The sequence below is a fragment of the Trematomus bernacchii genome, unplaced genomic scaffold, assembly GCF_902827165.1.
Source record: "Trematomus bernacchii unplaced genomic scaffold, fTreBer1.1, whole genome shotgun sequence".
NCBI lineage: Eukaryota > Metazoa > Chordata > Actinopteri > Perciformes > Nototheniidae > Trematomus > Trematomus bernacchii.
The window spans coordinates 3,870,739-3,883,116 of NW_022987608.1; the positions used below are offsets into that span (position 1 = coordinate 3,870,739).

The window sequence follows — 12,378 nt, forward strand, 5'->3', positions numbered from 1 at the left end:
CCGGGGAAATGCATCGACTCCTAACCTTCTCCTGTGTATTTGCATTGGCGTTTCAAACCAATTAAGCTTCCCACCTGCCTCCATCACAGTAAGTATTAGAATAAAGCCCTGCCAACATCACCATGCCTCCATCATGAGAGCCTTTTAAGCCGGAATCATGATGCAGAGCGGTGACGTTATGCTTGTTCAATTAAAATCACAATAGGTGTTTTCTTCTTTCTTTTGTCACGACCACAGTAATTTTTTCTATTTTCATCACAGGTGAAATATAGTCACTATCCACTCAACAGTGTTTTACAGATGGTGCGAGCAGCGCCTACAGTACAGAGACAGCCTTTGGCACATTTCATTCAGGAAAGCTGCTTCAAATAGGATTAGGTATCTCACTCGGCCAAAATGCTATGATGACTATTTCAGAACCCAAGGGGGTGGAAGGTGGGAGATAAATCCTAACTGGTTCAAGGGGGGGGTTAACACAATCCCAAGGGGCATAGGGGACAGCGCACATGCTTTAAGGAAGACATTTACAAGCACACTTCAACAGATTGTTTTCTGAATCAGAACGTTTTAGTATATTTTTGGGGAGATTGCAGAGAATGGAAATGATTTGCAGCCGTGAAATGAAATGAGCGTCTGATTTCAGGGACATGATTGTTAGTGATTTAAGGACAAAGGACTCGGTTGTTTGAAGCATAGTCAAAATAAATGTTCCCATTAAGACAGCAAGCTCTCCTGCGAAAGGAGTCCCCTTTCATGGCAATTTTTCTATTTGTTGCATTAAAATCTGGAAATGAATATGTATTTTTGAATTGATTGTTATTAATGGTCCTGCAAAATATAGTAACAAATAAATCTTTTTAGGGTACTATTTTTTTAAGATTCTTAAAGCAATGTTTACATTTGCATTTTCATATTTGTATTCATTTTGAACCCAAATAAAAGTCACTTTAAGCACTGTTGCTTTTACAGATAAGTAAATACCAAAGCTTGAGAGCAAATTATTTTTTCCATTTGTGTATCAAGGTATTAAAAACGTTTCAGACATGATTCATGGTTTGTCAATAAATTAGGATTATGTATTGATCAAAAACTGAGACACAATCATGTACAAACTGTAAGCATGTAACAGATCTCAGATATGCATCAGCGGAATCAGATTACATCTACACCCCCTGTGAAGATGGTCAAACAGTGCCACCATGTGGACAAAAACTGAATACAATATACAACAAGCCTATTATACAGCAGTCATTTAGACTTTTCATAGCAGGAAAAAGAACAGATGTTATGAATAACATTACAGTATTTATAATTACAGTGACATGCCAAAATGTCTGCTGTGAAAAATAACTAATATGGTTATGAGACCATTAGTATTAAAAGCAGTAGTGATATGACTGTATAAATAGTTTATGCAAGTACAAGTATTGCATTTAAAGTCCAACTTAAGTAAAAAAGTATTAGCACCAATGTATACTTAAAGTACCAAAAGTAAAAGCACTCGTTATGAAGGACTGTCCGTTTTAGGGAATAGATCTATTTTACCAATACAGTAAAATGATGGATTATAGTTATTTATGAATTCTGTTGTCAGCAGAATAATGTTGAAGTTGTTGATGGGGAAATCTATAAGAATTCCCCATCATGCATTACTTTTATTTATATTTTATGGTAGTATAAAGTAGCAGAAAATGGAAATACTCAAAGTACAAGTACCTTAAAAATGGTGCTTGAGTACAAAACTTGAGTATGTGTGCTTAGTTTGAATCCACCCCTGTATGGGAGCATGTGTAACATTAAATATCAGCAAGTCGCTCAATGGTAACAATTGAAACCCATGCTCATCAGAGCAGCATGGATGAGATATAATCTTCTAAAATGTTCTGCTTCTCTTTAAAAACGCCACCGTCTTTCTTCAGGAGGGCTACCTCTGTCTCCAGAGCACTGATCTTGTCCATGGTGCTCACTTCCCTTTCGTCCAATTCCAAGATCTTTGCATGCAAACTCAAGATCTTTTGCCACAGCTGATCCTTGTCCGTGTCCGGCCTGCAGTACGAGTGCTCGTAAACAGAAATGTGCTCGAAAAGGCTGGGTCTCTCCTCTGAAAAGCAAGCGTTGGTTTGGTCCATGACTATTTCCACAGGGACGAAGCTAAAAGCCTGGCCCAGAGCGGTTTGGAGGGCAGCTGCGTCCACATGTTCCTCTCCTTCTGAGAAAGGGCCCAGTGACTCGCAGCACAACACAGTCACAATGGATGGAGCCTGCTCTTCAGGATGAGGCTCATCGCATCGGGACAGTGTGAGGCACGATGCTTTCGGCATGCCACTGTCACCTGGTAACTCACCAGCAGCAGTTTGTGTCTCGTTTGAAGGACAGGAGATGAAAGTGTCCGACACCAGAGGCGATTCAAAAATCATCCCAGTGTGCTCAGCTTCAATGCCGTTTGTTGTATTTGACTGGACCTTTTTGCATGTTCTACTCAAAATGAGTGGCTTAGTGCTGAGAGGAAAGTCAAATCCTTTGGTTTCAGTGTCAATATCTAAAGTCTTGCGTTTGGCCTTAGGGCTTCTTTTAATGGTGGTAACCTTTTTGTCTGCATCCTGGGATAAAAGAAGATAAGTCTGGTCAATCACAGGCAATACACAATAATAGAAAATGAAGAAGAGGCTTGTTGCCCACCAGAAACTTGCGGGAAATACGTATTTCTCAAAGTGAAAGCGCTTGTACTTCTACTTGGGCTCCAATTTGAGCAGAAAATGTTGAAATAAATACCATTAAGTTGGTTCAAAGCTAGGTTTATAATGTGCAGCAAGCCATTACTTCATGTGTGAACTGTAAAGGATGCTGAGACAGGGAAACAAAGACAGATACGTACATCCCCACTGGAGGGAAATTCAGTCGGGATGGCTGTGTTCTTCAGGTAGCGGATGCCCCATCGGATATCGAAGCAGTCCTCTGTAAAATGCTCGCTGCACAGGTACTGATGGCGACTCGGGGCCCATTCTTCCCGCTTCATGTTGTCCACCCATTTCTGCAGCCTGGTCTTGTCTTGTAAGGGAAAGCTTTGAGGGAAGGAACAACAAACAATTAAAAGGCTTGTTTGAAAATGAAACTTTTCATGGTTTCAGTATTAGTTGTCACTTGAATGTCATTTATAAGGTTATCATTACTTACATAGCTTGTAAAGTGTCTCCTGTTCTATAACCCACAACAGTTTGCACAACTTTGCATAATTGTAATGTTTATATAATCCAATTTCAATATGTGTCTGTAGTTTATTTCTATATATTTCTGTAGCTTAGTGAGAATGTTTATTGTAGAGTATTTAATTTATTCAATATTTTCATCATATTCTGTGTTAGGGAATAATTTGCTTAGGTATTCAACCTTCGACCCAGTTCATTGTTTTCTCTCTTCACTGTCTCTTTTCCCGTGGCATAGGTCTACGGCCTTGGGTATTGCTGCTATCTCTCAGGAGGAGCAGCTTGGGCGCATTGTTGTTGCCAGTCTATGACAGAGCACAAGCCGCCATGAGGTAGTTTACTGTTCAGGGACGAAGGTTCCCTGGCGCACATTCTTTTCTATGGACGAGAGCTCTAGTTAGATTCAGGGTCCATAATTGTTTAGTCTCACTGATGAAGAATGTTGATTATTACACTCCGAACTAGTTAAAACCTCGAGCTGCAGAAGAGTTCTTCAGAATTGGTTTGGCAACCGCTGTGTCAACTCGTGACACACCACCTGTCTTGTCAATTCTCAGGCCGTAACTCCAAATAAACCACCAGTGTTTGCCATCAAAGCTCCAGCTCTCCTCGTGTCTCTCAGTCCTGTTTCCAATTGCTTCAGAAGTTTCCCCCACATTCTGTATTATTGAGATACTCTAGTGATATGTGTCCTTTCTATTGTGAATTTGTATTTGCTGCTAATGTTAATTTGTATTATACTTGCTGCTATTGTTAATTTGTATTTTAAATATGTTTAACTCGTGTAATGCTAAACACTGCTGCTGTGACAACATAATTTCCCAATTTGGGATAAATTAAGCATCTATCAATGTATCCATTACTCCACATTCACTACATCAGTCTCCCCTTATACCTTTGAACTAGGTAGTTATAAACAAATTATATATTATTGACATGACATTACATGGTAATTTATCCCTGCGACAATAACTCATATTATCTTTGACCAAAGATGCTAAGGATAGCAGAAAAGAAGCACTTGCAGCTGAACCAAACAAACATTTAAACTCAGAGAAACAATAGAAAGAAAACAACCAACATACGGGTAGAAGCTGATTCTCTTGTTGTGTGGTCTGGGTGTAGTTCCCCCGCGGTTTCTGCACACCTTCACGGCGCAGTAACGGGGCATATCTGCTGAGAAACTGCATGAAAACGATTCACATAAACACGTTTGTTGCTAACATTTTTCAAAACACAAACCAGCCCGTGAACAGCCACTTCCGGGTTGTAGCACCACTCAGCGGAGATGAGGTTTATTCCGTTCTTTCATCAAGATAGTTACCATCTATGATTACAAAAGGTTGCATAACAGAATCAGAAACCCGTTATTACTCCCACAGCGGGGAAAATACAGTTTTACAGCAAAAGTTGAATAAGTAAAACAACAATTCATGACATAATAAAAAAGTAAAGCACACATTAGTAATAAAATAAAAATAAAAGTACACAAGCATGGCACAAAACACGAGTAACAGCAGTTTAAGTAAACGTAGTGACATAAATAGCATATTAAATTATTGTGAGCTTAAACAAGTGTTGGGACATGTATAATTACGCCGTACAAATGCAGATAGTGTTTGTATTGCACATCGCAGGTTTATTGCACAAAATGTGGAATAAATCAAATGTTACAAGAATGTGTAGGTACATTCATTACATATTTCATACAACAAAACATTTAGAAAGTAAACATATTAACAAAATAACATATTTCCAGGGCTGAAAACATGTTTGGGTGTCATTACTTAATTAAAAATGACAGAATATCACCACAAAGCAAAGCAGGAAGTACGAGCAGATTACCCTCCTCCTTCCTTTCGGACTATCCCCATGCTCCACGTGCGCACTGTGTCCACCAATCACAGTGCACCGAGTCACTTTGTTGAGAAATGGACCAATGGCGTTGCGAGTCGTGGTGTTACGGGTCTGGAATGCGGCTCGTCAACAACCGCTAGCTTTTGTTGCACATCAGCTGGAGCTGTCCGCGGCTGATCGAAGTATCCTCAGGCTGTTTGTCACCTCTTCTCCAGGTAATCCTTATTTTTCAAGTAAACATGACCTATTACTAGTCCTGGGTAGTTTACCTGCAACTGAGCATAACAGTGGAGTATTATTAACAAGCGGTTTTATGTCAAAACTGGTTTACATTCCTGTGTTATTCCACAAAAACAGTTTCATGTTCTTGGGAACCAACGCCTTTCTGTTGAAACTAGCTATGTTTTTACGTCATAAAACATGTATTCAGGTTGTTAATTGAAGCTAGTATCTGAACATTAGTGTTTAAAAGTATGTCAAAACTGGGTGACATTACTGTGTTGTTTTACAAAAACAGTTTAATATTCTTGGGAACCCTAGCCTTTCTGTTGAAACTAGCTAGCAAAGTAATGTTATTACGCCATAAAAGGTTATGGTTTTGTAGGTTATGCTGCATGTGTGCTAAAAGGTTTTAACGTCTGGCCTGATGTAAAATTAAAGTTTTAAATTGTGATGTGTGCCTTGTTAAAGCACTTTGAGCTGTACCTGGTGTATGAACAGTGCTATCAAAATAAAGCTTATTATTAGTAGTATTATTAAAACCTTTATTGAAGTTGGTATATGAAGCAAGTATGCGAACATTAGCGTTTTAAAGTGTTTCTGAAAGTCTTTCCAGTGTGTGAAATGTGGTTAACCGAGCTGTCAAACTGCTCTCTTCACAGAAAGGTGCCAGAAGCAGCAGTATGGCCACCGCGCAGTGTGTGTTGCTGCTAGCGGTGCACATCCTGCTCATCTCAGAGTTCATCCTGGCCAATGGGGACTACTACGAGATACTGGGGGTGCCGAAAGAAGCCACGGAACGCCAGATCAAGAAGGCCTTCCACAAGCTGGCCCTGAAGTACCATCCGGACAGAAACAGGGGCCCCAACGCAGAGGCCAAGTTCAGGGAGATAGCAGAGGGTAAGCCACTGTGCCCTTACATGACTATAGGAAACTACAAAACCGTCAAATTCAAAGTCAACTTTATTGTCAATCTTTCAGTTTTTGTGTACAGACGGAGAGATCAAAATACCGTTTCCCACAATCCCGAATACAATAAAAAAAAATATATAAACATATGTATACAAATATGTATATATATATATATATATATATATATATATATATACACAATCAACAGACACATTTTTACATTTGCACACATTAAGACATAAATAAAAGCACAACAATCAATATATACAAAATAACAGTCACTTCAATAACTTTGAGAAAATTATAGGAATGTCAACGTTTTTCATATTTCAGGGGTTTTTCTAAAAGAATACCTTCTCTGAAAACCATGAGTCACTCTTAAAAGTGATAATAGCCTGTTACTGTTATTATCATGACGTGACATATGCTATCATGATGACACACCCTCTCATCTTTAATGGGCCTTATTAAAGAAAATAAACTAACTAACTAACGGTGGCTAACTAGAGTAATTCTATTTAGGTGGCCTCAAAAGGAAAACATTGCTCTCATTATTTCCATAATGAATTCATCTCCTGATTATTTTTTAGATGAAATGTCAGAATAGGAGAATGTGCAAAAAGTATGTCAAATATTTTTAAAAAATCATGTCGAAAATATGCAAAAAAACGACATAGTACATTATATAGAGAAAATAAATAAATAAAGAATTTGTTAATTAATGTCACATCAGCAATTTTATTGAGTTGAACCAAATTATTAGTTCAGCCTAATTAATATACCTATACCTATACCAACAACTCAATAAAATAATATTATAACATTATTACGTTTAGTATGTCTAAAATATCAGAAAAAAAGAATGTCGAAAATGTGCAAAAAACGGCATAGTATAGTATCAGAAAAAAGGAAAAAATGGCCATCCTGGTTTCCTGAATTCAAGGTCATGCTTTTAAATGTCTTGTTTTGTAAGTCCAAAACCAACAAGTATTCTGTTTAACATAAATATAATACAAACTAAATATATAAACAGATGAAAAAAGGTACATTTAGAGGCTCAAAATGTTGCTTTTTATGCATGAAAAACAATTGATTAATTAAAATAGTTGTAATTTCTTCTTTCTCTTGATCAACTTATATTTTGCAGCAGTCCTTGTTTTTAATAAATAGATAATAAATGTACCTCTACATTGATCAAAATTGAACTTAAAGGGTTAAAACGGTCTGAAACCGAATTAATGCGTGAAGTAATGCGTGTTTGTCTCTCGCAGCATACGAGACGCTATCCGACGACAAGAAGAGGAGAGAGTACGACCAGTTTGGCCACGGCCCGTCAACAGGGGGGGGGCATCAAGAAGGAGGAGGCGCCTACAACTTCAACCAGCACTACCAATCCTTCAACTTTGACGACATCTTCAAAGACTTTGACACTTTTGGTCAGCGACACCAACACCACTTCCACTCCCAAAACCAAGCCCACCAAAAGAGACACTTTGACAGCCACTTCCAGGCCCACCGGGAGGCTGCCAGCAGACAGAAGAGACAGGGGGGCTTCGGGGGGGGACTCTTTGATGACATGTTTGAGGACTTGGAGAAGATGTTCTCCTTTAACACGCACACTTCCAGGACTGACAGCAGGTTCCAGGGGAAGCAGCACTGCAGGACAGTGACTCAGCGCCGGGGCAACATGGTGACCACCTTCACCGACTGCTCCTGAGACCACCACCCCGACAGAGGACAGCCTCTCTTTGTGGTTTTGAAATTGAATGCTAATTTATCACTTGGTTGAATAGAGAATGGGTTTGTGTGGCTTTGTATGTAATATCCTCTCAGAACAAATTACAAGCTGACCTGATGAAGGGCTGCTTCTAAGCAATAACTCACTCATTATTGCTCCTCGCACAATCCATTATTTAGTTTTCCAGGTTCATTATGTTTACTTATGGTGGTACAATCTATTAGACTCAGGTATGGCCTAATGTTAATCTATTGCTTTTCTCTTTATGAGCAATAAGTTATATTTAAGCGCCACAGAAACATTAATTCTGCAGCTATTCAGGCCATACTATTACTGCTGTAAACTCAGCATAGTGTACTCTCAACTACATTTTCTCTTAGTTTCCATTTATTATCTTAAACAACATAATATTTTTGATGTATGGCACTTGCATCAAATATTTCTGTGAAACTGGAGCTTCACATCCTGAGTGGTGTGCCATTATCAACTGTTACCTCGTTTTAGGTTCTTCCTACAGAGATGCATCTACCTTCCCTTCAGTAGGAGAATGAACATCAGTCACATGACTAATGCTGGTAACTTAGCAACAGGAAGTGTGTGTCCTCTCTCGGCTGTGTTGCTGGGATGGTTCCACACGCCTGGGCTCATTTACCGGTGAAGCTGAACGGTCTGAAAAGTTTCCTAAACTGATCATAACGTGCAATATTTAGCACCTTTGCTCTTCATGTTGCCTATCTGTCATAGACATGTCATTGTCTTATGTCCGCACTTTGTATACGTGAGTGTATGTGTGAGTTTGTGTGTGTGTGTGTGTTTGCCCACCGAGAGTGGCCTGAGTGTTGATTGGTTGCATAATGTTTGAAGAATGAATAAAAAAGTTTAAAAAGAAAATGTGTGTTTTATAATCGGAGGGGAAAAATTGGAGAACTGTGTTGGAAGTAAACAATTGGTCTGAATAATCACAAAAGATTAACTATTTCTGTTATATTACCATCCATCCATCTTCTCCCGCTTATCCGTGGTCGGGTCGCGGAGGTAGCAGTTCCAGCAGAGAGCCCCAAGCGTTCCTTTCCCTGGCCACATCAACCAGCTCTGACTGGGGGATCCCAAGGCGCTCCCAGGCCAGCGAGGAGATATAATCCCTCCACCTGGTCCTAGGTCTACCCCTTGGTCTCTTCCCAGCTGGACGTGCCTGGAACACCTCCCTAGAGAGGCGTCCAGGTGGCATCCTTACTAGGTTCCCGAACCACCTCAACTGGCTCCTTTTCGACGCGAAGGAGGAGCGGTTCAACTCCGAGTCCCTCCCGGATGACTGAACTTCTCACCTTATCCCTAAAGGAGACGCCAGCCACCCTGCGGAGAAAACCCATCTCGGCCGCTTGTATCCGCAATCTCGTTCTTTTTCGGTCATGACCCATCCTTCATGACCGTAGGAACAAAAATGGCCCGGAAGACAGAGTTCTGTTGTACTACAGAAATATTAATCTCTATAAAAATATAATTTTACCTTTTCATTTGAATACTGTTGCCTTACATTTGTGTAATGCAATTTTGTATAATTTTATTTTCACTGCTTGACTGAGGGTTTTAAATACCTAACATTAAGCATTTCAACATGTTTCAAAATGTCATTACTTCCAAACAAAAAAATAAACAAAAAAATACAAATAACATTAAAAAAAATACATACACAAAATGTAAAGAATAATTAATTAAAACAGTTGTAATCTCATAATATTGCATCCCCTACTCATACTTGCAACAAACACACTTTGTTATTCCAGTTTTGCTAAATTCACAATATTTTGAAAGAGGCAGATTGTTGGAGAACAATGCAATATATTACAATTGCAAGTTCTTGGAATCCAGCTTTTAATATCCCCACCCCAAGTCTTTTTAAATCTAGAAAAGTGCCAAAAGGCAAATGTATGTGGGAGTCACTCTGAGGAAAGCATTATAAACATTTATCTGAAGAGTTGGCGTCAGACTCATATAGTTTGTCCCTACAATCCATTCCTGTAATTCATGTAGAATTATATGTAGATTTTCATTTGGGGTAATTTTACATGACATTCCTTCCATTTTTCTTTTGCGCAGATGCTATTTGTATTACATTTGATCAAGCTTTTGGAACGACACTATGTAAAATATTGTGCATGCAGAAAGTGAGTTACCATTCAGTCCTTTTTGCCAACTTGCTGTTTCAGATTGACTCCAGTAGAGAGCGTACTGTGACAACAGGAAGGCAACTGTGAGGGGGAATGGCAGCTGAAAAAGAGTTATATTACAGGATGAAGAGCATATTGACATCTACAATAGAAAGAAGTTTAAAAACTCAAAGGCTAAATACAACATTTACACTGATATGCTAACCATTCATTTCTTACGAGTTCCACCAGTCATGGGAGTTTTTTTTGTTTTTTTAATGGGACCAGCACATGATAAAGTGGAGGAATCTTTTTGCCTCCAGCAGCTTGTTCATGAGATCCGGTATCGGACAAATCAAAGACAATCTGGAGAAATTGCGTGCCAATCCTTTTCAACCTTTCAAGCCTGATCACCACAACTGTAGCATGACCAATGAAAGTAAACTGTTACTAACAACGTTTCCAAGCCTCATTGCAGTGACATTTATCCAACAGATGTGAGGTTCAGCCGTATTCTGGTCAGAAGTGCACTTTGACTATGCTCATACATAAAATAACTACTCACCGGGTACTGTATTGTTAGGCTTTGTCGAGCATAACCACATTTATTTTAGATATTAGCTATCCACACTTTGCAAATGTGTTGTGCATCATCAGGAAGCCCTTCAACACTTGATTTATGGAGATTCGTCTCACGAGTCACTGATATTAATCATGATTGTATCTCTTGAACTCATGATCTTACTGACAGTATCTGCTGAGCTTGTAACCTTTCACTTTTCAAAGATATTTTGAAAGGTCAAATATTTGTAATAACTGTCCGATATCAGGGCAAACATTCCTTCTTTGGTTCACCAGTCCTTGTTTAACCCTTGTATGGTATTCAGGTCTGTGGGACCCATTTTCATTATTTAGCTAAAACCCACAAAAAAAGAGTAGCACTTTAATTCATTAATGTGATCTAACAAATGTAAAAGGACAAATATTAACCATATATGCTGTAATTGAGATGAAGTAAACATCTGTTGAGTATTTTAACATAAAATAGTTTGATTGTGTTGAATTGAAGCCGGACCCACGAACACTGGCTGAGTAACAAAAATATGAACATCATACAAGGGTTAAATAACAATTAGCAACTTTGTGAGAATGAGGTAGTTGAGACCTGATTGTTTCATAAGTAATAGTCCTGCCTGTTAGCATTTGAGGTAATGTCAGCTAAGATGTGCTTTGCCCAAAGATGGTACTTTTTGTGCTTCAGTGTAAAAACTGCTTATCACAACAATATGTGCACTCAACTTTTGTTCTACTTTAAAACAGAATAATCCATTACTCCCAACAGTGGACATATCCTCAGTCATCGTATCATCTGCGTTTGCTGAATCTGAGCCAGAATACAGGGGCGATATTTTGGTCAAAGTTACAAAACGTTAACTAAAAAGCTTAACTGTCGCTAAAACCTGATGGGTGCTGAGGTTTTATTTTAATCTCTCCATGCTGACTGTTCACCTGCATGCAACCAACACCCGCTCAAATGTGATTGGGCAATCCTCCTACACTGAAAACGGTGAGGGGATCACACCAGCGGCCCAATTGATTGTGTATATATAGGATATACATATTTTAATATATATTTGTATTTTTGTATTCGGGATTGTGGGAAAAGGTATTTCGATCTCTCTGTCTGTACACACAAACTGAAAGATTGACAATAAAGTTGATTTTGACACACACAGACAGACACAGACGCAGACGCAGACGCAGACGCAGACGCAGACGCAGACGCAGACGCACGCACGCACGCACGCACGCACGCACGCACACACACACACACACACACACCATGGACGTTAACCTGCTCATGCACAAACTCTTAATAGATTATAACTATGTTTTATTCCAGAGCTTCAACTTTGTTTCTTAATGAGAAATATTACAATTAAATACTAAATAAAAAGAAATGCAAAGAATTTGTAAATTATATTAATAATAGTAAAGAAATAATAGAAACCACAATATCAGAGGTTTTAAGTAAGATTTAGCCTTTAGTGGAAATGTTGTGTTCATTTCATTATTTTTTATTAAATAAAACACTAGCTGTATCTATAACTTTCTAATATGCAATGTAACAGAGCAAGTGTAATATTGTCAAATGAAAAACAATATTTAAAGTTTGCTATAATCTACCAACCCAGTCCTTGTATCAACAAATATGAATGAGTGTACTGAAATTACCCTAAGGTGTGTTTTATTGCATAGTCCACTCATTCATAAGAGAAAGAATGGGTTATTTCTTCTTCAA

At 38.6% G+C, this 12,378-nt stretch overlaps 2 protein-coding genes across 2 annotated transcripts; one reads left to right on the top strand and one right to left on the bottom strand.

The window, feature by feature from the left end:
- Window positions 1–1,054: 1,054 nt before the first annotated feature.
- On the bottom strand, window positions 1,055–4,478 carry LOC117483219 (THAP domain-containing protein 5-like). Its single transcript, XM_034131453.1, has 3 exons — window positions 4,289–4,478; window positions 2,876–3,062; window positions 1,055–2,600 (listed from the first exon to the last, which is right to left on the bottom strand). Exons 1-3 carry the CDS (start codon window positions 4,372–4,374, stop codon window positions 1,845–1,847), a joined length of 1,029 nt encoding a protein of 342 aa, XP_033987344.1. The 5' UTR covers window positions 4,375–4,478; the 3' UTR covers window positions 1,055–1,844.
- A 710-nt stretch (window positions 4,479–5,188) lies between these two features.
- Window positions 5,189–8,820, top strand: LOC117483191 (dnaJ homolog subfamily B member 9-like). Its single transcript, XM_034131409.1, has 3 exons — window positions 5,189–5,275; window positions 5,942–6,179; window positions 7,463–8,820. The coding sequence occupies exons 2-3, from the start codon at window positions 5,963–5,965 to the stop codon at window positions 7,906–7,908; spliced, it is 663 nt and encodes a 220-aa protein (XP_033987300.1). The 5' UTR covers window positions 5,189–5,275; window positions 5,942–5,962; the 3' UTR covers window positions 7,909–8,820.
- The last annotated feature ends 3,558 nt before the right edge of the window (window positions 8,821–12,378 follow it).

What these genes read in the sequence shown, in the direction of transcription:
- LOC117483191 (XM_034131409.1), top strand. Translation starts at nt 5,963, where the DNA reads ATGGCCACCGCGCAGTGTGTGTTGCTGCTAGCGGTGCACATCCTGCTC. An exon ending in GTTCAGGGAGATAGCAGAGG is followed by an intron (nt 6,180 to 7,462) that starts GTAAGCCACTGT and finishes TGTCTCTCGCAG; the next exon opens with CATACGAGACGCTATCCGAC.
- LOC117483219 (XM_034131453.1), bottom strand. Translation starts at nt 4,374, where the DNA reads ATGCCCCGTTACTGCGCCGTGAAGGTGTGCAGAAACCGCGGGGGAACT. An exon ending in AAGAGAATCAGCTTCTACCC is followed by an intron (nt 3,063 to 4,288) that starts GTATGTTGGTTG and finishes CTTCCCTCAAAG; the next exon opens with CTTTCCCTTACAAGACAAGA. An exon ending in AATTTCCCTCCAGTGGGGAT is followed by an intron (nt 2,601 to 2,875) that starts GTACGTATCTGT and finishes CTTTTATCCCAG; the next exon opens with GATGCAGACAAAAAGGTTAC.